This window comes from Diadema antillarum, unplaced genomic scaffold (genome assembly GCF_040938485.1).
Source record: "Diadema antillarum isolate AM-2024a unplaced genomic scaffold, OU_Dant_1.0 seq00000229_RagTag, whole genome shotgun sequence".
Taxonomy (NCBI): domain Eukaryota; kingdom Metazoa; phylum Echinodermata; class Echinoidea; order Diadematoida; family Diadematidae; genus Diadema; species Diadema antillarum.
Window position 1 is genome coordinate 771,978 of NW_027271279.1, and position 26,774 is coordinate 798,751.

Genomic DNA, 26,774 nt, shown 5'->3' on the forward strand with positions numbered 1-26,774 from the left:
GAGTGGGAAGGTAGCACAGAACATTATTATTTGAAAGACTGCTCAGTAATAGCCTGTTTATAGATCTAACCATGGCATATGGTAGGCCCTATATGGAATCAAAGAACTCTTGTAGTTGCCATTATCTGGTTAACAGCTCGGCGAGTTCCCTGCATTGTTCTTGTAGTGATAACTGGCCCCATCTCAGTAATAAACTGTTTCTATCTCTAACCATGTGGCATATGGTATATATAGATTCAAAGAACTCTGGTTGTTGCTGTAATGTGGTTCACAGCTCGTCAAGTTCCCTGCATTGTTCTTGGTGATAACTGGGCCCATCCCTGTATCTCGTGCCTTCATTGAAATTGCCGATAGCCGGCGTGTATGCTCTGTACTCAAGTGGGAGTACCAACATCAAAGGAATAGTGGAGTCGCCCGGTGGACTGTTGGGATTAGCAATATTAATCCATGTTTGACTTGGTTAGATGAAAAACATAAGCCCTGTCTCAGAAACCCAATCTATAAGGCAAATTTTCCTTGATACACATCAGTCTAATTTCATGTCCCATTATTCGCATACAATGTCTTTTTTTTTCTTTTTTTTTACCCCCTTCCTGAGTCTGTCACAGCCGAAACCTTTGTAGCGATATCAGTCGTGATACGGTCGGGAGAGGAGTCAGAACAGATTATATCTGTGCAAACATGGCGGGCGTTGATTACAACGATGTCGAGGTGTTGATTATGTGCGAAGAACACACAATCCCCGACTGTCGGGTACATGCGATGAGCAAGTAGATTGCAATTATTAAGCACTCGTTTGCCCATTGTCACACTCGGGGGAGACGTGAGTGCTGGCGTGGAACGGCTGAAAGATGGCACTGGTTTGCCATGTGTCGTTATAAAAACCGGCTGTCAAGTCGTGATGTGTTAGCATGCCCAAGTGGCACTGTGCCTAGAATGGTGTAAATGCATCTAGACAGAAGTCACCTCTTTCATTGCATGACTACCAATTCATTTGACATATCAAAGGTGCTTTTCAACATTGTGGTAATGATGTCAGAGTGCATTAATTATCAAAGCTTGCTGACGGAGCCATTTGATGATGATGATGCATGAAAAAAAAACACACACATGGCAGTGTATGAATTTTTTAGATTGATGCTGGCACTATCAAACTGTTTATGTCAATTAATCATGGATATGCTTGATTGTATATTGTTTGATACAATGTATGATAGCAACAAGAAACTGAAGCAGTTTAATTTTGCCTTCTGCAATGTCTCCTGGTGAATGATTGGTATGATGATTATTTGTATGTTGTTGAGTGTATTGTTTGATCATTTTTTATCATTGTGATGGTTGTGATAGAAAAAAAAGTGAAACAAACCTTTCATTACGATCCCTTAGTTTTGGATATCTCAGCCATTTCAAATCCAATTTTCATCAAATAAACTCTGAATCCCTCTTAGAATTACATGCTCTTTCATATTTTGTAAGAGGTTCCTCATTATCTGCCCCCCCCCCAAAAAAAAAAATTGGAAACCTGAAGCTCTATCTCAACCAAAACTATGCCTTCCCTCTAATACCAAAACAACCAAACGGTTGTAGACAAACAAGGAACAAGCAAATGAACAAGAAAAGAAAAGAAAAGAAAAGAAAAAGCACTTCTGGCTAAACTTGTAACGAGCGAATGAAAAAGCAAGCAGCATAGAATCTCCAGACACTGGTTACCATGACAACCTTCAAACTGTACTGGAGATTTGCCTTATGAAATTTTCTCACAAATGAACATTTTTTAGAACATTCAGTTGACTGTTTGGTAGCTTGAGGAAGGATAAAATTTTCATGCTTGCGAAAAATGAGATTTTTTATAGCTTGAATACACAATTCTTTCCCTTTCACTGAAGTGAGTGTGTTTGCCACTCCATCATGTAACATCATTTATTTAAAGTTTCCTTCTTTTGTTGTTTTCTTTTCCACAGTTTGCCCAGCAGCCTATATTGGATACCTACTCAGAATTCACCAACAACTTCAATAAGGCCAAGGATCTCATCAGCAAGGCAGCCACCAAGCCAGCATTCTCCAAGTTCTTGGAGGTAAAGTGAAACCTCCTCCTCCTCCTCCTCTTCTTCCTCCTCCTTCTCCTCCTCCTCTTCCCCATTTTCTTTTTCCTCTTCTTCCTCCTCCTCTTCCTGCTTCCCTTCCTCCTCCTCCTCCTCCTCCTCCTCCTCTTCCTCCTCTTCCTCTTTCTTCCCCTCCATTTCTTCCTCGTTCTTCTCCTCTTCTTCCTACTCTCCCTCTTCTACCTTTTTTTCTTCTTCCTGTTTTCCATCTTTTTCTTCCTCCTCTCTATCATCCATATCTTCAACTTTTTCTTCTTTGTCTTTGTCTTCTTCCTGCATCATTGCTTCATCCTCCTTGGCTTCTTTACCTCACTTATGCATCGTGTCTTTGGCTGCCTCCTCTTCCTGTTCCTCCCCTTCTTCTTCATCATCATCATTATCATCATCGCCGCCATCATCGCCATCATCGCCATCATTGCCATCATCGTCATCATCGCCGTCATCGCCATCATCGCCGTCATCACCATCATCACCATCATCACCATCATCACCATCATCACTATCATCACTATCATCACCACCATCACCACCATCACCACCATCACCACCATTATCACCATCATCACCATCGCCACCATCACCACCATCACCACCATCACCATCACCACCCTCATCACCCTCATCACCCTCACCACCCTCATTACCACTATCACCACCATCACCACCATCACCATCATCATCATCATCACCATCATCACCATCATCACCATTATCACCATCATCATTATCATCATCATCTTCATCTTCTTTTTCCCCTTTTTTCCTTCATCCTCCTCAATTTTCTCTATTCCCCCTCTTCCTCCTCTTCCTCCTGCTCTTGTCCATCTTCCTCTTCCTTTCTTCCTTTCTCTTGTTTGTTGTTTCACCCATCTTTAATTCTCTTTGTATTTCTTCCTCCTCAATGTTGTCCTCCTTCACCTCTCTCTAGCACCCTTACGCTCATACTGAGATGCCCGATAACAAGAAGGACAGACTATGTATGTGTCTGTGTTTTGTGGAAGGAATGGGGGGGGGGTGGAGGGATTGAATTCTGATTTATTCCTTTAAGGGCCAGTTGAAGGGAGGCTGTGTTCAGTTGTTATTCTCTTCTGTATGCTAATGGATGTTATCCTGCAGTAAAGTACTTTCTCTGTTCTGTATTCATGATGCTGATTCTGAGACACATTCACTTTCTTCCAAAAGCAAAGGAAGAGTTCACTCTGTGGAGTGTGTCACATCTCATCCCCTTTAGAACCAGAAGGTTGCTAGTGCCGTTAAATGTTAGATGTCTGAAAGTCAGTAATCCATGGGGCATCCCATATCAAACATTGATATCCATAGAGATATACAGTGTAGCTCTGTTTTCTTGTGCCAGAAATGCTGGAATACTAAATGCAATCAGGGAGCATTACCATTTTGTTCTCATTAATTTGGTTGCCGACTCATCACATAGAACCAAGGAGACTAAGGAACACATTCTTTTTTTTTAAAATTAATGATGAATGTGCCATCACCAACTCAAAATCAGTTTTAAGAGCAGGTTCTTACTTTTAACCCGCTGAGGACGAGTCCTGAGTATACCCGGGCAGGTGTCTGTGGAGAAACGTGTGTTGCAGCAAAATCAAACCGTCCTCAATGGGTTAAGATCTATATAGCTTTATATGAAAAAAGTGCATGAATGGATATTGCAAGCATTTTGTTGAAGTGAGCAAAGTCTCTTTAAAGAAGAGTCCCGAAATCTGTCATTGTGTTTATTCCAAAAAGAAATGTTGATTGGAAGGGAAAGAGCGTTGTATTGTTGAGAGTTCAAACTGAAGGCAACATTTTGTTTACTCTAGACACAGAGCAAATGGTAACATTGGTATGACACCAAACAACCTGCACTACAAACATACACCAAAAAGCAGAACTATGCAAACAATAGATAGTAATGTATCATTGTGATGAATAGGTTTAGTGTTCCAGTTACATCACAATGATCCAGATTTTGGATATTTATACATATATATTTTTTCTCAGACTTTTCTATGAGTTATCCATTCAGGCTTACCCTCATTTTTGACCTCATCCTGACCTGCTAAGAACAACTAATCATATTCCGGATTTACAAAGTATATTTTCTTTTTTTGTCTCTCTGTCTCTTAAAATATTTTTAGGCGGGGGGGGGGGGGGGGGAGAGATAGGGGTGGGGGAAAAGGGCTATCTTGCTTTTGAAGACTATACTATTGATTGTAGTCATATTTATTCATCCCTTTATTTTCCCTTCTCCACTTTGTTGTTTGCGCTGTATACATGCAGGGACCAAATGGTGCACTCTTTGCACCTATTTGCTCACTCCAGATTTGTCAATTTTGATCATATAACGTGCCGATCAGTCGGCCCAGCGGTGTGGATGGGGGGTGCGGGGAGGGAGATAAGGCGGCGGAAAAGAACAAAATAGTTGTCCGCTATTTGCACCTCCAGGCCCGACTTGTTTACAGTTGACACTCTTTGCAAGACACAATCAGAGAGAGGCGTTTGCTGAGCCCGTTTTGCCCCGCAGTGGGACCCCTGGCGCAGCCGATAGGAGCATTCTCAGCGGAATTCCCCTTATTCGCTCCTTTGCAACAGTTTGTAGATCATAATTTCTTCGGTACGAGGATAGAGTACTACGATAGAATGAGTTTTTTCCCTACGCAATGACAGAGACACTTAATGTTGCCTGAGAAGTAGGGAAAAAAAAGGTCAAATACAACTTCGCTTTAATAGTACTTAACTAATCAGATCATCTCTAGCATACAGACGTTTTTGTTGATTGAGACATTGTATTTCTTTATAATTTGAGTTTGCTGTAATGCATATATAGTGTTTTCATCCTGAATTCATGGAACATATCATTTTAAACACTCGTAATAAACGGAACCATATAATATGTATATATTTTTTTGTATTATTCATTTTTTTTTCTGTAACGCGACTTTTCTAGACTTCATCACACTCTCCCTTCTCCCATGAAAACATTTTGATGCGGGGATAAGAATGTCATGGCAATCCTGTGTTTGCCATGGACATGAGATACAGATTAAGATTAGTTCCAGGGACTAACATTTGAATTGCCTTATTAGAAAAAAAAGTTTTTTTCTGCAGGAATCATAAAAAGTCATGATGACTACTAAGATTATGATGGTTTCCCATTTTTTTGAGTCATGTGTAACTATGGTCTGTCATGAATTATCACAAAGTCCCCCCGCTCTACGTATCATACATGTACAGTATATGAAGAAAACAGATAAACGCCATTTTCAAAGTTTTTACCCGAGGTCATCATCAAAAAGAGAAAAATTAAATCTTTTCAATGATTGTGCTCATTATGAGAAACATTTTTGAAGATACTGTTAGATTGTCACATATTTAAATTATTTTTTGTGTGTTTCAGAAAGTTTAATCTCCCAATATCTCCAGATTGTGAAATTGGTTGTATCTGTTTTTGCATTTGAACTCTTTGTATATATATGTTTTAGACTAGGATAACCTGCAAAATATAGGCTGCCACCTGTGATGAAGAGATGTTGACAGGTTAAAAAGCCTGGATGTTGTAGACTAGCCAATTCGTCACTGCTTTCTTATCCGTCTCATCAAATCATTTCGGCTTGCGAGCCCCAGTGTTGATAGCTGCGTTATGATGACAATTTGACAATTTCTGGAAAGTTCAGAAAGGACAGAAAGGTCATGCCCAGGTTCTGAATGACAAAACATTCCATTTTTTTTCATCCTCACCCTACCCTCAAGTAAATGTTGGATATATATGGAAACACTCATTTTTCCCCTATTTCATTTTCCACATAGTTCACACTTGTAGATGTTTTTGAAATCATTCACATTCCAATGTATCATTGTTTCCAAAGACAGAAGGAAACAAATAACAAACAACAACAACAACAAACTGGGATGTAATTGAGCGAGTGTTTTTTTTTTTCCTTCACAGAAGCAAGTAATAGATATGCGATGCAGTTTTGCGCTGTACAAATTCTGTGATTTTCATTTGTCAAAAGTTGAAAAGAGGCTGTATAGATTTACTTTAAAAAAAAGTATGATGTGTATTGTGATGTTTGTTGCAGTTATATGTGGTAGAGGGAAACATGCTAAAAATTTAAATGCAGTGTTTCAATGTCATGAAAAATATGATTGAAACCAGGCTGGATCTGCATCAATATTGAAAATGCAGATTTGTCTAGTTTTCTTTTTTGAACTCACACACATGCAATAGTCAAGTACTTATCTTTACTCAACCGGTCGAAGCATAGTCCTGGGTATGCTTGCGCAGGTGTCTGTGGGAAATAAGTGTCATAGCAAAAGTAGCTCATTTTCAATGACTTATAATGTCCATATAGCATTGCAATAGACTGTTTGGCATCTCATATCAACTCATTCATGCAAGAGGTTTTTGAGCATTTATCTGTCATCACATGTCGCATACATGGTATTCTTTGTGACATGTATCAACAACTCTGAGTGGTATACCTCCTTGGGAGCCATAGCTGTGTCAGCATGACTATATTTCTGGTGATTCATACTGTAAAACGAGGAATGTTCGTGTGCACTTTAATTTTGCGAATTTCGCGAGAGGCAAAATTCGCGAAATTAAAATGCACACGAAAGTTCTTGTCTACACTATATGCATTGAATGTTAGAGGCAACTCACGAAAATTTCATGCCACATAAAAGGCCGTTGGCTCCAATTTGCGAAAATTTCATGAGCGAAAATACCGTGTTTTACAGTAGTCAATTTTATTCTTAAATCTCACAGGAACGGGCGAAAGAGAACAAGGAAAAGCTGAACCTGAATGACCTCATCATCCAACCCATCCAAAGGATACCAAGATACGAGCTCCTTCTTAAGGTAAGAACCAGAAACCCTACCTCAACCAAACCCTCTATTCCTTAAGTAATTTTGCAGAGGAAAAATTCTCATCATGACGTCATCAAATTGGCAACACTGCATTTTATCTTTTTGATGAAAAGGATACCAAGATACGAGCTCCTCCTTAAAGGACAAGTTCACCTTCATAAACATAAGGATTGAGAGAATGTAGCAATATTAGTAGAACACATCATTGAAAGTTTGAGGAAAATCAGACAATCCGTTCAAAAGTTATGAATTTTTGAAGTTTTTTTGCAGTACCCGCTGGATGAGAAGACTACTGCAGTGTATGAATAACTTAGATGTCACATGCGTACAACAATATAAGGAAAATATAAAGAGAATTTCACAAAATTCCATCTTTTGAAAAAAGTACACATTCCCTTGACTCGTTACCGACAAATGTTATGGGTAATATTATTCCCCTTGCCTTGAGAAAGAGGCAAGTCAAGTGCTCTTTTATTATGCGAAAAAAGTGAAAATATGTTGAATTTTCTTTTACATTTTCTTTATACTGTTGTACGCATATGACTCACAAGCTGTAGTAGTCTCCTCATCCAGCTGTTCCAACACAAAAATTTAAAAACTTCATAACTTTCGCATCGATTGTCCAATTTTCCTCAAACTTTCACTGATGTGTTCTACTAATATTGTTGCATTTTCTCAATCCTTATGTTTATGAAGGTGAACTTGTCCTTTAAGGTAAGAACCACAAACCCTACCTCAACCAAACCATCTATTCCTCAAGTAATTCTGAAGAGGAAAAATTATCATATTGACCTCTTCAAATTGGCAAAACTGAATTTCATTGTTTTGATGAAATCTCTGCCCATTTTGTTTGTCAGACTTCACTTTAATTTCTGAAATCTAATCACACGCGGAATTTGCCACCTAATGAATAGATGATGATTTGGAGGCTACGATGGCATATGACCAGATTTGATCCTCTTTGAAATAATTTGGACAATTTTCTTTAGCAGAGTCTCTTTTTTGAGGAAGGGAAAGTGGTACATTTCTGTGTGAAACTGGTCAGAGGTTGCAGGATTTCTGTGGTGGTATTGGGTCCATCTTTGACCGTTTCTGGGCTTGGGGTCAGCCAGCTGCCACTTTGTAGTGGTGCATGTCTGTATGGATGTGTCAGCCTCAGACTGATATAAGCCCTTTTTACACTTGCGTTTCTTAACCCCAGACTTTCTCTGACCCAGGACTATCGTTAGTCCCGTACCAATTTTTTCAGCTTTTTACACTGGCCAATTAGTCCCGTACTATCTCTTGTCCGGGGCTAAGGAGAAAACTGACCTTTTTACACTCGTATTTCTTAGCCCCGGACTTTCCAAACCACATGAATATTCATGATTGCGCTGTGCACTGTACACGTACACGCACGCACCGGCAGCACTTAATAACCTCGTTTCTGATTGGTCAGTGGGGGTCGGACTTCGTCTCCGTCGCTTAGCCCCGGATTATTTTTTTGTTCTGTTTACACTCACTTGCTTGGCACCGCAATTGTGGTGCTAACCCTGCTATTTTGCAGGGCCAGATAGTACCGGACTATCGGTGGGGCTAGCCCACTTTGGCAAAAACGAGTGTAAACAGAAAGTGGGCTAAGGATAGTCCCGTACCAACAGTGGGGCTAAGGCCCCCCCTTTGCCCCACCGTTGGTACAGGACTAAGCAAAAATATACAAGTGTAAAAAGCCCTATAGAGGGCTAAGAATCTTGAATGCAGTGGAGGATAACAGAATTGCAACCAGTAATACTGTAAAGTGATGGATCGATATGGCAATAAAAACAGCAAATTTGATGTTAACCTGTAAGCTGCTGTACATTGGGGTGGATTGCTTGATGAATTTTATATTGTTCTGCTCATGATATTGAAGGTTTTTCCCCTTGAATCTGAAAGGGACCAGCATTACCTTTGGGCAGATGAAACAAAACGAAGGTGATTTTTTAGCAACAAATTTTTGAAGTCAGACTTTCTAAATTCATCTTCCGACATTCATCTCTTACCATTTTCTCATACCTTTATTTACTCTCTTCTCATATATATTTAGCAAGATGTTGGATTAGAGAGGTGTACTTCAAAATCTGAATTCACAAAACACCTCAAATGACCTAGGTCCTACTTGAAAAATATCAAACCCAGTAGTTATTACTTCTCACTCAAATGTTCAATTTCCTTGTTGTCTGGGCAATGGAATAGCTATATTGTCGGTAAAAAACGAGAAAGGTAAACTTGGTAGGCCTCTACAAGCTAATAGAGACCCCAATTGATGTTTACCTTGTCATGCGAGAATGTTTGCTGAATGACTTTAAGAGAAGAATTTGTACATTTTAACAGACTATGTAAACTTCGCTCACCTCTAAAGTTTCTTGAAGTCATGCCCCATCCTGACTTGTGGCGATTACACTTTGAAATCTGAAGATTTCTCTTCTCAGGCAAGGATCTGATTTTCTTGCTGGGCTTTATGTGGACGCGCATGTCGCCTGAAAGTGCCTTATTCGTGATAAACTCAAAGGAAATGAAATTCGATTCGCTTTCAACTAGTTCACTCTATCTTTAGGTGCATGCCCCGACCCATATCCTCGCACAATCTCCATCGATCATTTCTCGGGTGAGGGTGAAATTTTCCCTGATTCTTCAGAGGCAGTATGCATGTTGCCGTTATTTTTGCAAGGAGAAATGTGTTGCTGCTGAAACAGGAGACTTTGCAGAATGAGATTTTAGTCTTTTAAGATCAGCTTCATAAAGTAGCATTTATATTAAATGTTCATAGGCTGTGGAATGCCGAACATAGAAGATGCTCGTGAGTTTTTTGAAGTGGACAAGATTTTCTAGTTATGTTCACACAATGTTCCTAAACATAAAGATTAGCTTGAAGTTTCAGTCTTCGATGATTAGCTGGTAGTTTAGCCCTGAGTAGATGTACTCGAAAGTTAGCAATCTTAAAGATCAGTTGATGACTAGACATCTTGGTGTTTACGCCTCTATCCATAAGACGAAGGGGGTCCCCACTCTTAGTTAGCATCATGTGGACATGATAATCAACTATTAGAACTCAAAAGTTTCTGTGACCTCCCTGTGAACCCTATTCCTCCTCAGCTTCCGATCAACCTCTAATGCGTGTTTTACACTACTCTATTGCCATACATTGTTGGTTTTATTGCTTGTGCAGCATGCATGTATTTTTTCCTATTTGTGGTTTAATCATTGAGTGGGACTTGCTCGGAAATTCATTTTTTAAGATTAGGTGTTATGTGGATGTGCGTCGTAGTTTAACACTGCAAGCTAATCATCGAAGTTTAAAACTTTGAAGATTAAAAATGTCGTGTGAATGTAACTTCTGACATCAGGTAAAGCCTGCTTTTCATTCCAGTGAGACATTTCTTTCCAGATCGACATCTTGTATTTTTGTATTTGGTTGTCTTTGGGTAATGATAAGGGCAGGGCCCTATGAAGAACCAGTAGCAACAATGAAGAGGTGATCTTGATTATTGAGAAAAGCTCTATTATTATGATGATTATGGTGATGGTGATGATGATGATGGTAGTGGTTGTTGTTATTATTATAGTGATCATTATCATCATCATTTAGTAATAGTGGTAGCAGTAGCAGAATTAGTAATAGTAATAGTAGTAAAAGAAGAAGTAGCAGCAGTATCTTCATCATCATTATCACCATCACCATCACCATCACCATCACCATCACCATCACCCCCATCGACATCATCATCATCATCATCATCATCATCGTCGTCGTCAATATGGATGTGATCCACCCTAATAGTTCCATTGGTTTTGAGGTCTTTTCTGCATCTTCAAGTCTGAGTATAATTTGGAGACCTTGCACTTTTCTCTAAAAGAGACATCATATTTTTCTTCTCTTGTCAGCATATTTGTTCTTCTGATTGCAGAAATTGGGGAGAAATTTGATCTAAAACATGACATCTGCTTGTCTGATGCTGAAATGCCATCCACCCAGGAATGCTGGTGCAATAAAAAAAAAAATGTAGGGATTGCAAGAGATTGTTAAGCTGCCTGTAAGATGATGCCTGCAACCAGATTAGCTCTCCGAAGAATATTCACTATGGGTCTGACTTGCAGTCTCTGCTACTGGATTATCCCTGCAGTTCACATATATATCTTGGCTGTGTGCAGGGAAACCGTTTTTTTTTGCCCCTGCATCGTTCATCGCTAAATTTCTAGTCCCGCGTATGCCCTGATCAAACCAAACATTGCGCCGGGCTTGCATTCCCAAGCGTATGTTTGCAGTCCAAACAGATCGGCTTTCCCCTTGCAACGTCTTGCCGATCCGAAGGAATCGGGCAAAGTTGGGATGTGCTAATGCCTCGAGTGCATGTTTGTAAGCAGAAAATGGAATGATGGGGGGGGGGGTGGATTGAAGGAGTAGGAGAAAGTATATTGATAAAGGGGATGGAATCATTCTTAGCAGGTTGCCTCTGTCTGTGAACAAAACTTCCAAATTTCTGCAAATTTACACCACCATTATTGCGACACACTTTCAGAAAGTATCAAATTGCCTTCAGCTAAAGTGATGGAAAATGAACATTTCTCCCCTTCCCAACTGATATTCATGTTTGGCAATCATTTTTGTATCATAACTATGATATAAATTATATGAAATCTTTGCCTGCTAAGAGCTACCTGCTTTTGTAGAAAAAGGAGACTAGGCTAACTTGATCTAGGGAATATTTCAAGATGATTTCCTATGTATTTATGTATTCCGTCATATTTAAACAGGGTAGTCCCCTCAGTTTCACAACTGCTTTCCAGGGGAGCCCTGTGTACATATACATGATAAAAACATTGGATTACAATAGACTTCATAAAAAAAATCATGTAGAATGTGAGCCCTCTTTGTATTGTGGGGAAATATCACACACTGCATGGTAAAATGAGGATCCATGTATTTGAGACGTTTTCTTGATGTCATCATCATTCCCAAAGCTGGAATTGTAAAAAAAAAGCCATAATATAATTATGAGAGTGCCATGCTACTGTCATTAACAGATGCTTCCTCAACATCCAAGTATGCATCTGAGTCTACTTACTTCTTGTGACCAATTACCAATCATGTCCACATTGCTGTGCATTTTCTGTGGTTTTCACCCTTCAAAGTACTTTAACTCTATGACCACCACTGACATATTACAAGCATGTAGTGTCAGTGGTATTTTAAGAAGATGGGCCTTGAAGGATTAAGCATTTGTGAGGAAGGAAAAGTAGCTAGCATTTAGCAACTCACTGAAATGTGCATGTCAGCTTCTTCACATGTCATTGATATTCAAACCATTTGCAAAGACTGATATGTTTTAGCATATGTTAGAAATTCCCTGTGCTCTTGGCTAAACTTTTGATAGGACCATTACGGATGGTATAACGACTTGCATAAATATTATTCTGATATTTGATCAGAGTCATTATTTCGTCTTATTCCAGAGATGCCAACTGTTATTTTTTCAGTATTTTTGATTTCTTTTTTTTTTCCTGCCACAAATGCTACAGGTGTCATGGAGAATAGGGCCTACTGTTTTTTCCCAAACTGTATAACTACCATGCATGTCTATTGAAAGAAAGCTCCGTTCAGCCCTCAGAATCCTGTCATGTACAAGGCTGGCATTCTTCTTGTTCCCCAAATATTGAGTTGATGGAAGATATACTTTAGCCCAGGGTCTCCTTAAAGGCAAGATTAAGTAATTGGGTTTGCAAGTGAACCTTCCACAAAATCCCACAATATTTGTGGATTTAAATTCACCAGGTTTCAAGTTACTTGGAACAAATTTAGGGAGGTTTCTATCCAAATGAATATTCCATGGCAAGACCATACTCGTAAGCCAAGTCTATGTTAGCTCAGCAAACTGTTTATACCTCTAGTTTTCCATGGCAAAGGCAAAAGTGAAAGAACGATTCCACAGTCGCTCCACATCTTCCTTTTATTTCACAAAACTGAAGTTTCTCTTTTGCCAAACAGATGTTCTCTCCTATTTTTCCAGTGTCTGATTATATTTTTGAACACTTTTTGTGCCCTACAGGAATAGCATTACATTTTTCTTCTCCAAATATGATGTGCAGAAAGATTGGACTTTTTTTTTTTCCCTTTTGAAAGAAATGTTCTTGGCATATCTTTTTTTTCCATTTCTTTTCGTGGAAGAATGCAGGCACCTGTCTTGTTCCAATTTCTGTCAGGATATCATGTTTGCCGTGAAGAAAATGTCCTTTTTTAGGGGAATTGTGCCATTGGTGGAAAGGTCGCAAGGTGGTCTTGTCTTTCCTTGCAGTGCTCTGATAAGGCACCCAGGATTCTACTGTATAGTATGTCCTAGAAAAATTTGCAATCAGATTTTAGCATTGATAGCTTTCAAAATTCGAATGATCTGAATGCTATTTCAAGATATGAAACTATAACTTCTTCCCTACATCGTGCAGAAAACCCCATTCAATTTGGTAAGTGGTCAAAGAGAAATGTTGATTATTGTAAAGCATATCATGGGTATTGTGGAAAGTCTGATTGTATTTTTTTTTTTCGGGGGGGGGGGGGGGAGACATACGGTACAGTGAACCTGGGGAGATTACATAGCAGTAGGAGGACAAAATAGATGTGGAAATTTCTGATGTTCATGTATGTTGAGAGTTGTTCACACATGAAGATTTGATGTTTTGTGAAATGTGTCTCAAACAATCCTGTTAATCATGTAATAGTTTCATCAGTTTCTTTGAAAGTCTGTGCCTTTCATGTTATACATGTTTGTGCCTTTCATTTTATACGTGTTCTGCCTGTATTTGTGTGTGAGTGTGTGTGTTTGCTGTGGTGAGGGTAGTCTAGTTTGTGATATGCCATATGCAGAGACTCCAACCCAAAGTATCTTTTAAACTGAAAATTTTCCCGCCTGGACCTCCTAGCAAACTGAAGACTCTAATCACGTGAGCGTGGGCACAAGCTCACATCACCAGCATGAAGTTTAGCATCCTTTGCAGCTGGGATCCAGGGTGCACCGAAAGGTTGTTGATGCCATCTGCTGCTATCTTAGCCTTTCCCCCCCCCCCCCCACCCCCATAAACATATATTTCAAAAGTAATGTTACTTGGGAGAATACTAAATCTTACATGGGAGAAAGTACATCTTAAGCAGAAGGCATACAGCTGGAGTAGGAGAAAGTCAAACTCGGAACGGGAGAAATTCGAACTCGAGCGGGAGAGTGGGAGATTTTGAGAAAATGGCCTGAATGCAGGAGAGTTGAGATCTCTCTGCCTCTGTTATTTCTTTGAGCAGTCAAGGTTACCTGGTGGATGCACTGCACTACTGAGATGTTCATATTTTATCTTGGTACATTCTGGACAAAAATTGTTCCTGACTATCAGAAATCAGGACCATGGTTTGCCCATCATCATGGCTGTAACTGTTGCCTAGCAACTGGCATGAAGTTGATGAAATGTATTTGATTTGGCTGATGATACGTTTGTTATGCAAGAGAATGATATTATCCTAGTCCTCTAGATAATACTGATTGGATAAGTAATGTGACGTGCAGAAAATGGTTGCAAGGAGAAGAATACAGGAATTTTCATATTGGGAATATAAAGATCCACAAAAGAATTCAAATAGTGAACAATGAGGTGGATATTCATGGACTATTTCTAGATTTCTGTTGATTGCCTAATGTCGCTTCTCTGACGTCATGCATGGGGAAAGGACAAAGGAAGCAATTAGCAGAGAAGTTGTGGCATAATTGAAGAGTCATTCTGTAATCTGGCATAAAATTGCATCTGCTCCGTGTCCAAGAGTGTTTTGACTTTGCTGGAGTCGGACGTCACGATGCGCTCTTCAGTTCATCAGAGAATCAAAATGCGCAAATTCAGAGAGAATGACAGGATTTGCGCAACGACGAGGTTAATGCTTTGTTTACAGAGTGCCTGACTCTTCAAAGAAAGTTGTCATTGCTTTAAACTTGATTGAATTAAGAAGAGGGAGGCAAGCTTTGCTTGTTTACTTCAACAAGCTGCTTGATCACAGGAAAACAGAAAGACCAACGATATACACTATGTTCAGTTGTAGTCAATGGAAATACACAGGTCTGCTTGTGGCAGATGTCAATATTTGACTAGGTTTGTGCAGCAACAGTTAATTTTCTTATTTTTACAAGTCTAATGTATATATTCATATACTTTAAAGGACAAGTTCACCTTCATAAACATAAGAATTGAGAAAATGCAACAATATTAGTAGAACACATCAGTGAAAGTTTGAGGAAAATTGGACAATCGATGCAAAAGTTATGAATTTTTTAAATTTTTGTGTTGGAACCGCTGGATGAGGAGACTACTACAGCTTGTGAGTCATATGCGTACAACAGTATAAAGAAAATATAAAAGAAAATTCAACATATTTTCACTTTTTTCGCATAATAAAAGAGCAATTGACTTGCCTCTTTCTAAAGGCAGGGGGAATAATATTACCCATAACATTTGTCGGTAATGAGTCAGGGGAATGTGTACTTTTTTCAAAAGATGGAATTTTGTGAAATTCTCTTTTATTTTCCTTATATTGTTGTACACATGTGACATCTAAGTTATTCATACACTGCAGTAGTCTTCACATCCAGCGGGTACTGCAAAAAAACTTCAAAAATTCATAACTTTCAATGATGTGTTCTACTAATATTGCTACATTCTCTCAATCCTTATGTTTATGAAGGTGAACTTGTCCTTTAAAGCAAGAACTATTTACAGCATGAAATTTTTGGGCATCCAATGCAATATAGTGTAGACAGGAACTTTTGCGTGCATTTTAATTTTGTGAATCTTTGCTCTCGTGAAATTTGCACAATTAAGATACGTGCAACAATTTGTGCTTTCACAGTAGGCCTATATATATACTTTAAATTTTGTATCAATGCACATAAACGTTCATTCTGATAATAACTGCTATCACTTTAACTATGATTACATAATTGTTTGCTTTCACCAAAAATTGGAATTAGTCATTCCTAAGATATCTGCTAGGTACAGGCAAACTATTTCTGTAAATCTGTGATAACTAGTCCCCGACAGATTTCTTGTGTAACGAAGATAGCCTCTGTCTTGAAGAGATATTGCTGAATGTTGAACACCATTTGCTCTGCTACTCCCATCGGGAACATCCATCCAATGTATAATTGTATACAATAGATCAAAAGACACACATGGCGCCCATTTCATTACAATGGATGATTTGTAGGTTTGTGGAGATCTGCTTTTGCTTACCTGGAAATGGTGGTGCTTCATACATCATCTTGCCTGTCACTGACCATAATTAATTGTTGTTGTTTCCTTGTGTGTGTGTGTGTGGGGGGGGGGGGGGGGGGGGAGGTACGTGTATTGTGTATGGGGGGGGGAGGGGAGGGAGGGTATGTGTGTTTGATTTGGTTTAGATAGCATGACAAGTATTCCGCTACTGAAGATGAGAAATAATTATGGTAGACCACATGAATTTGATTCTGATGGACAGGTTTTCTGTTTGTACTTCCATACAGAATGTTCTCAACTTGTCCCCCCCCCCACACACACAAGATTTGAATCAGTCCCCCTATCCCCAACCCCCTTTCATCCCAAACACACCCTCCCTCCTCCATCCCCCTCAGGGTCAAGGTCACCAGAGGTTGGTCTAGTTGGTAGCAGCCAGACGACATTCCAGGATGGAGCAGGCCAAAACTCCTGGGATGAAACACGACCCGTCTCCCAAGATGGGGCTACCGTCTGCTCCGGTTTTTACAATGGGCCTGACATCCTCCAGGGCCCTCAGCCTCTCTCCCCTCTCCATCTCCCTGCCTCTTTTCTTTTGAGCATTAAAGCTACCTTAGTATGGCAATATATTCAGTACAGTCCCAGTTGGAATATTTTCATGTAGTGTAAATCTGGAGCTACTTTTTCTACACTAGAAGGCATTTATGAAAGATGATCAGAATGACTGGTTGTCATGGGGATGATGATGGTAGTGGTAGCATGGTGGACCCCTGGTTTAAAGGGCCATTCCAGATGATTTTCATAATTTCACATCATGTAGTACATAAATCGACAACTCCATGTACAGATTTGTGGAATTTATTGTGGTTCTTTAGCAGAGAAACAATACTTTCAAAAACCTTAAACAAATTACACTGAACAAGGATGATGACATAGGAGGTTCACATATTTCAGAAATGTAGCAGTGTAATTCCATTACAATACCGCTTGCTTGCGAGTTCACCTGTGCATAATCTATGCATGCCTTCTTCTTTTGTTCTGTTTCCTTGATCCCCAACTCATGCATTCTTATGGTGACTCTGCCATGTCATCATCCTTGGTCACTGCAATTTGTTCTAAATTTTGAAAATATTCTTATTCTTCATCCAGATTATCACAAATTCTGAAACTCTGTCCTCAGTATATCTAATTCATAGTTGTTCAATGAAAAAATCTGAAAATCATCCGGAGGTCTCCTTTAATGACAATTGATGTAAAATAAGTTCATTGTGGATTGAATTAGCAACTAGATCAGTAACAGTGATGTGTAATCATGTGTCTGTGTTTGTGGGAATTAACTTGTTTTCATCACGTGGTGTGTTAAATCATGAAAAGTGATTGGATACTGTCATATCCGAATAGCAATTTATTCCATGATAGGAATTTATGAAGGCAGCTGATGGAACTTTGTGTACCTCACCCCTGAGTTGTGCCAAACTTCAGAGGGACCGGCCGATTGTTGGGTTGGATGAAAACTGGCATAAATCAGACTCTGAGAGAGAAAGAGAGTGATAGAGAGAGCAGAAAGAAAGAGAGATGGATAAATAGATGGATGGAGAGAGAAGGAAGAAATAGATAGATAGATAGATGGATAGATAGATAGATGGATAGATAGATAGAGAGATAGAGACAGACAGACAAACAGACAGACAGACAGACAGACAGACAGACAGACAGACAGACAGACAGACAGACAGACAGACAGACAGACAGACAGACAGACAGACAGACAGACAGATATAGTATTTAAAGTGCCTGCATTGGCTGGGAATGGTTGAAAGGATGGATTCTTCATCCAGTAAGCCAGTGCCTGCATTGGCTGGGAATGGTTGAAAGGATGGAATCTTCATCCAGTAAGCCAGTGCCTACAGGGACTATGTATACTAGGGATAAAATCCACAGGGAATTTCTATATCTGTGAGGTAAAGATTAACTTTTGATTCCTCACACAATCTTACTCAATGAAAGTAAAAGGCTCCTCTTGGAGTAAGATGCATTAATACCTGCTTCAGTGTTCTACCACTGCAGTAGCACAGTGCTTGGTGACGAGCAGTGTAGTGTCAATTTAAAGATTGTGAGTCATATTTTATGGTAATGATTATAACTCAGGGCATTGTTTTAGTTTTCTGAGATAATGATCATTTTGTTTCAGTGTGCTGTCATTTTCAAGTTAACTTCAAAAGGAACCAAAGAAGTTACGGTCGATATTCCTGGGAACATAAGTCAACAGTACAGTGTATCAAACTCTATTGATTATGCATCATGAGGTGCAGTGTGTAGAATATCATTGGTATAATGAAACATTATTCTTGTGGTTGGTGATTACAAAACTAGAGACAAAAATCATGTTATTGCAGATTTCTTGAGGATCATTGATGCATTCAATTATTAATTTCTTGATCTACATTTTGATGTGTGTGGGAATTCTCATGAAGACTAATTCCCATATCATGAATGACTGATGTGACATTTTAGGCATTATTCAAACCTTGTCTTGCTGTAAGAGAAATACAATTTTCATCTTGTTTGATAGATTATTTGACAATGATACCAAAAAAAAAAATTGTTTGAGTAGAGCTTGATTAGATGGGTAGTATTAAATCATTGGAAATGTGCAGACTTAATACAGAATTTGTAAAGGTCAGAGATTTCCCTAACCTCCCATCCCCTACCCCCAACACACCCTGGACCATGCGGTATATGCATACTCACAATCTGGGGACAGATTGACCAAATTTTGGTGTTATTGTATGTGACCAGAATGAGAAAGAGGTGGCGGTCAGTTCTAAGATGTTTGATTTCCTAGGAAGGATGTTGACTTGTGCTGTCATGTTTGGATGTGATGGACCCCCCCCCCCCCCATCGATCCCACCCTTGTTTTTCCTCATCCCAAACTCCTCCAAGCATTGATCCATACATACATACATCATTCATAGGAGAGTGCTGTGAGAGGAAAAGGAATGGATTCACATGATTCCTTACTTTAGCCCTTTAATAATACTGTCATAATTTATCTCTGGCTGTTCATTTGCACAGAAGTTTAGCTGATCTGATCCCTGTCGTGTGTGTCTTGAACACTCTTGGTTGAGGGAAGTTTGGGATGGAAAACAGAGAGAGTTTGAGATGATAGACCTATTCAGTGAGAAGAGAGGAAATAGGTTGGAATTTATATGCCTCGTCTGATATGTTCATGCTTTGGATAGGTACAAACCCTACCAGGTATCCTGTTGCTTGTAATATTTTTCCTTTTTGTTTGGGTGTGTTATAGGAGAAGTCACCTCAAATTGGATACTTCTTGTCTTAACCCGTTAAAGACCAGTCCCAAGTATACTTGGGCAGGTGTCAATGGGAAATGGGTGTTAGAGCATAATCGTCCTCAATGGGTTAAGAGACTGTCAGTCACCACTGGTTGTTGTATTGCATGCAGTGACAATGGTTTCTTCTTGATAGGAGTACTGTGGTGGATTAACATGTGTGCTTGCCCCTTTTCATGCAGATTGGGGAAAAAATCTGATGCTTTTTTTTGCAAAATGCATAATGGAGTCTGTGATCGATGAAGACCATCTTCATATATTCAAATATCCCTGTTTGTCACTCAGTGCAGCAGTTCAGCCCCCACATGCAGCTTGCACAACACAAACACCAGGACAGCCAAAGTGTGTGTCAGGGCTCTCCACCTGCAACCCAACATCTCCCCAACAGCACCCCATCTCCCACACCCCTGCTCATTCCCTACCTACTCCAGTAGTCAGGGGGATCCCTAGACAGCCCTCAGACCGCCCCCTCTAGATGGCCCTCATCAAGATCATCCTTCAATCCCACCCACCCGTCTCCAGGGGGAAAGACATGGGCATGGCGGGTAATCCGCCAGCCACTTCATCCATTCCCTCTTTGTCCTTTAACCTGCCGCCCACGGACTAGTCTTCCACAAGGGCCCAACCCCTGGATGGCGGGACTTCTGACAAAACAAAACGCCCCCTCCCCCTTTGACGTAACAAAAAGTACTGAAGCAGGCCATTGATGGGAAATGCAAAAAGGCAGTAGACCCACTTAATATGTGTATAGCTTTAATACCGCTTTGATTATGAACTGGCAAAATTATAGACATGTGACTTTTTGCACCACAGCTTGACACGGGGACTTCTGATGCAGATTGGTAATTTTCAGAGAGCCCCTTGCATCCAAATGAAGATGGTGGTCTGAGTCTGGAAGGAGCATACAAACATTGTCTCCCACCCTTCATCTCATATAATTTTTGTGAACATCACGACATAATGGCTGATGGAGTAGCATCTTGTCTCCTCTGATCTCACGTTAAAGCTCATCCATCATGAATATTCATTGTTTTGTCTTTTGTGCACCATGATGTACTGTCGATTGCTGGTAACAGATGATCTGATATGCAATTTTTAGCTTCGACTGTGGGTATCAAAATGTCATTCCTATCCTGAATCCTCTGTCTGCTGACTGACGGATATGGCAAGGCTTGATGTTTTATTTAGCAGATGCCTATGAATTATCTAGAGATGAAAGATTGCAATGTTGATTATTCTTGGTGTATATGTTGTTGTTGTTGTTGTTGTTATTGTTTGGTTTGTTCGTTTGTTTGTTTTTTTGCTCAATAAATGTAATTTCATTGTTGTATATGTGGTAGTAAGAACACTGTGACAGATATGGTACAAGGACCTTGTGTGTTTTGGTAGATATAGATACCCGGCAATGTCAGACCAGAAAAAGGGCGTGTGTTCAGTTAGTTCATCTCTGCATGACATAACCAGTCACTCTCATGAAGTGCATGTTATTGAATTAAGCTAGGGAATGCATGAATTTCTACAAGAGTAACTCTTTCGCGAATGCGGTAAATGAAAATGTAATTCTGCTTAGCCTTGTTGCAAGGCTAGCCATGTTCAGGACGATGCCCTCCGTGCTTTCTGATTCCATGCACCCACCCTCCCATCGACCAGATCCAATCTAGCCCCCTCATAAGGGCCTCGTTACCTCCCATATCATCACCCTTCATCACCCATGCCCTAATTATGACCCAAGCCTCCCCACTCTCTTGGAAGCACCTTAGGGGTTAAAAAAGTTTGGCGGGGTGGGGTAGAAAGGGGGTTGGGAGAATGCATCTAGAAGGTATAGATTCTTGCATGTCTTCACCCCCAGGTGTGTTGTATTTATGTTGCCCTTACAGACAGATGCGGTCATGATCCTACCAGCTTCTGTTTCTTCAGTGCATTGCTAGCCTTGATTCATGACATTATCCATTTCTTTTTTGTGTAAAGATGCCATTGCTATAATAATAACATTTCTGTGGTCAGATACATGTTAATTCATAACATGGTTTTGTCATTCCATTTCCAGTGCATGCTTTCAGAAACACATACTAATTTCTATACCAGATCTCTGTAAAAACAATTAGCTGATTTTGAGAGTTATCTTCTTCTGGTAGAGGTGATGGAAACAAAACATAGAAATGTGAAGGCTAAGACTATCTGATCACCAGTGTAGCATTGAATATGCCATTAATTGTGTTGTATTTTTGAAACAGTGAACTTGATCACATTGCTCTGGTGGTACTTCTTAGGGACTCATGTTACCTTTGATTCTTATCTCATTTTCCAACGGGAAGCTTCCCCAAAATAAACATGGATTTGGCCTCTTTCCATAGCTGTCTGAGATATATTTAGGCAATTTTTATTTTTCATACCTTCCTGAGGAGCTAGGACAAGAGCTGGTATGATTTCCTATTGAAAGAAAATTACTTTTTATGAAATCCTCATATTTTCTCTGTATAGTTCTTCTATCATAACAGTTGTAGAGTTTTTATCTACAGAGGGCAGCAAACTAAATTACCCCAAACTTTAAAAATGCATATCGTTTAAATGGTTGACCAGTGTGTTTTCCTGAAACTTTCAGTGAGTGTTTCATTAGTCTCCCTGAATTCAGTGGGTTCACATATGATATACAAATTCCTCTTGAAATCATCCCCATTAAATCTGAACTGATTTGCTTTTTTGAGTGTCTTGGTGTATTGGATTTGTTGCTCCATCCCCTCCTCCCCCCCCCCCCCCCCCCCCCAGCCTTTGGTACAAAGTTTGCCCTCGATACCAAAGTATGAGTGTTCACCTTCATAGACATGTGGGTGAGTGAATGCAGCATTATTAGTAGAACACAACAGTGAGAGTTTTTGAGCAAAACCGGACAATCCATTAAAAAGTTATGAATTTTTGAAGTTTCTGCTCAGTCACGGCTGGATGAAAAGACTACTATAGCTTGTGATGTCACATGAGTACAACGATATAAAGAAAGAAGAAAGAAAATTCAACATATTCCCATTTTTCTCCCATAACAAAATAACACTCGACTTCTCTCTTTCAGAAGGCAGGGGGAATAATATTACCCTTAAAATACGTCAGTAGCAAGTCAAAGAACTGTGCACTTTATTCAAAAAGTAAAGTTTTGTGAAATTCTCTTTTTATTTTCCTTATATAGTTGTATGCATGTGACATCATATACTGTAGTAGTCTTCTCTTCCGGCAGTTACTGCGCAGATACTTAAAATATTCGTAACTTTTGAACGGATTGTCCGATTTGCTCAAACTCTCACTGATGTGTTCTATTGATACTGCTGCATTCACTCAACCCACATGTCTATGAAGGTGGACTTGTCCTTTAAGGACGAGCTGATGTTGCTATAACACATATTTCCAATAGACACCTGGCCGAGTATACTTGGGGGATGGTCTTCAGAGGGTTAAGCATGTTAGCATGTCGAATGTTCTTCCGATCATATTCTTCGCTGCTGACCAAAATGATGAGTGGAAAGCGTAAGAATTAGGAACAGAATATTCATCGTGATAAAGGCACCATCTTAAAAAGGTATTACGAATTTGTCATCTTCCCAGGTATCCATAATGTGCGTGCATAGTGATTGCAGTGATGCGTGTGATACACCGCAGAGCAGACAATGTTACAAGGGTCACTATGACCTTTTGGCATTTTTAGCCGGGCTGACTGCATGCGAAGCGTTAATTTTCCTCCCGTCTGCCTGAAATTTTATGAAGTTGCCATCCTGGTCAGCCACTAGCCTGGGGCACTATCGCTGAAAGTGTGAATAGTATGTATTATATATGACGTTAGGTATGACATTTTTTTTTCTGTTGTAAATTATTGTACTTTTTAAGAAATACATTGCATTTTCTAATATTTCAACAGAGTACAGTATGGTAGAGCCAATAAGAACATACATTTTTGATTTCATTAACAGAATGAATGCTAACTTTGGCAAATAGAGGTCCACCTCTATGTGTCTTGCATTTCCATATTTTCATAACGACCCCATAGGTCAGGGTTTTGATGCAGCTTGGATATGCACTGCAGCCAGGTTTATTTTGCAGGGGTTAGGTGGCATGTAGGAATATGGCTTGCCAATTAGCATCTTGTGGTAATAAACATGTCATGTGCCGTTAACACCGATTCGGGCGCCTGCAGAATCGTTTGTTGCGTTCACACCGAGCACCCCCATGGCGCCTCTCTGAGATGCTTATAGAGACCTGTCAGCGTATTCACCTGAAGAATTGTACAGATGTGCACAGAATGGCTTGTGGGGGCAGTAGTCAGTAGCCAAATTTTTCTCTTGGCTTGTTTACATTCAAAGTTTTTCTCACTCAAGTCACACCACATCTATTGGCAGTGTCCACACAAAAAGAGGTACACTCCTTGTATTCTTATGATGATTTCTTTTTGTGAATTCTGCCAAAAACAGCATGCCAAAACAATGCGTGCTTTAATGCCAATGCAACTTCTCTTATTTCCAATGTGGGAAATCGGTAACTTTGCTTTTTTGAAAATGGATGAAATTTATTCTCCTATTTCATTGCTGTGGAACTTCATTCAAAAAAGTGTTTTTCTAGCCCAGATCCACAGTACTTCAATACCATTTCCACTCTTGGCATAAAGGTGGTGCAGCTCTCTTGTTATCTTGGAAAAAAAAAAAAAGCTGCATGGAATCATGACCATTTTTTCACCCATTCTTTTGAATAGTAAGATGACGTCCACCCCATAAGTAGTTTGGCACTTACAGATTCAGTGATGTTTGCAAGTTGGACTCGGGAAAGCTGTGAGAATGGGGAGAGGGAAAATGCTTTCAGCCCCAAGAATCGGGATTTTAAATGCCTAGGAGAGTAGACTCTGAGCATGTTTTCATCCAGTGGAACATAGTCATAATTTGGCAAAGAGATGCCACTCTTAAATGCACTTTAATCCTTCACATTTCCAAGCATGTGGTGTGCAGACAGCATAGCTTTAAAAAAACAGAGAGAAAAGTTTGAACTTGCTTCCAACTCTACTCTGCATTTTCCCTGCATCATTACATGAAATCCACAATCCATAATCCTATGCTTTACACAATTGAAATGATGAGGGTGTCATAAACAACCACTCTATTGTTCACTGATGATATTTAAAGGGACGCAGTCCTCACGAAATTAAAAAAAATATGTTGTTGTTGGTACCTCCAATGAACTACTTTCATCGAAAACAAACTTTCAAATCACCAAATAAGCTCGTACATTTCGGTTAAAAAAGTGTGACTCTGCAAATGAGCAAGTCTTGGCGGAGAGTCATACGTCATCGATGCACAACTCTTTCCAGCGGTGTTCTGCTCGTCATTCCTAGTTATTTATAAATACGTGTTTACTATTTATTTTTATATTAATTGTATATATAGATAAGCTTGAAATATTTTGTTTGAAATAATAAAACCACATATTGTCACATTTTATGAAAAAAATCAGATATCATTTTGAACACTTAAATTGGTTTTCTGAGGCACGGCTGTCAACTTGAGAGTAGGGCATCAATGACGTTGCACCTTTTGGCAGGCTCTTACACGATCGCTTGCAGGAATTATTTTTTTAAAATCGTGTACGGAGACAATTTTAGATGTCCACGCGTATAAATTGGTGAAAGGTTATATTTTTTACTCTTTTTAATTATCAGTACAGTGAAAATCTCAGGACTGCTTCCCTTTAAGTTAAAATCCGTAGGTAGTGCTCCCATAATACGCCAGTTCAGAGTGAGCTCATGGGCACATTGGTCCAAATGACCTTTCTTTTTTATCAGTCGGTTAGGGGCACTTCACTTGTTTATAGAGCGACATAATGCATAAGCTTTACTAATGATTTATGGTATTCATCAATCCTGCTCTAACTAAGAATGGACTTGCATGGACTTGCGTAGACCAGACGACCAGAATGATCCGTAAATTAACACTTGGGAAAGCATCCATTTCATTATCTTGCATTAACAATCTCTTTGTATTGATATTGCCAAATACCACTTTTGCTATCAGGTGGATGTGCTGGCAAGCAGCAATTTATTATTTTTTTTTATAAGGGTCACATGAATAATCATTATATGATAATACATCACAGATGCTTATCTCAGTGAATTCAAAATTCAACATGCCTTTTGGTCAGAATGACCTTTTTTCTGCTCATATGCAAAGTGAAACTGCAAACTGGCTTATAGGGAAGATGTGAACAAGCTTCATCCTTTATTCCACACCATCATTCCCCTACCACCTCCATAGTTCATGCTCCTATGGAGTGAGCTGTATAAGAAAGTATTAATTGAGAGTGTGAACGCACTTCCAAATCCACTCCATACATCATCCCAGCATCATGCCCAAGGCCAGATTTCTCCCGGCACAGACATGTTTTCATCATTATACCAGGCACTGCTGTCTTATCTGTAGCTACTGCATCAGAGCTCTGAACATCCCAACACATCACAGCTCAGTATAGGTAGTCATATATAGAGACTTGTGTCTTAAAGGGATGGTATAGCATTGGTGGAGAGGAGGATTGGGCTTTTATCTTTTTTGCGAGGTGCTAAAAAGGCCACTAATTAGATAGTACAAAGCATACCATTCTAAGAGGAATTAAAAGTTTATTTGATACAAATCCGTTTTGGAATGGCTGAGACATCCAAAAACAAAGTAAAACAAGGCGACACTAATACAAGGTCGGTCTCACCTTTTATTACCATCGGTCTGTTTTGGTTATCTCAGCTATTTCAAAACCAGTTTCATCAAATAAATGCTGAATTCCTCTTAAAATTACATGCTCTTTCATATTTCATAAGAATTTTTTTTTTTATTTCACAAAAAAAAAATGAGAAAAGAGAAGTTGGTCTCAACCAAAATTATATGATCCCTTTAAAGGGAACATCAAACTAGATAGTCATGTAGAGAATTACCATGCATGCATAATGTCTTAAAGGGAAGCATTGCACTCCATGTTTGAATTGACCTTATGGAGAAATGAATGCAGGTTAAACAATTGAAGCAATGAAATCTCCCTACATCTGACTAATGACAATAAAGTTGGATGACATTGATTCTTTTCAACCTTCAACAAATAGTTGTAATGCTTTTACTTGCATTTGATGTAAATTAGATGGGGCAATAATGTCATGGCTTCTTAATACTTACATTGTTATATTTTCAATCA

General features: G+C 39.4%; 1 protein-coding gene across 1 annotated transcript in view; it reads left to right on the plus strand.

Moving 5' to 3' along the window:
- LOC139729250 (uncharacterized) overlaps window positions 1-26,774 on the plus strand; it is a 243,738-nt gene that overhangs the window by 145,468 nt on the left and 71,496 nt on the right. Inside the window, exons 4-5 of the mRNA XM_071640181.1 lie at window positions 1,962-2,075; window positions 6,868-6,960. Of these exons, the coding sequence (XP_071496282.1) occupies window positions 1,962-2,075; window positions 6,868-6,960 (207 nt within the window). The remainder of the gene's footprint in view (window positions 1-1,961; window positions 2,076-6,867; window positions 6,961-26,774) is intronic.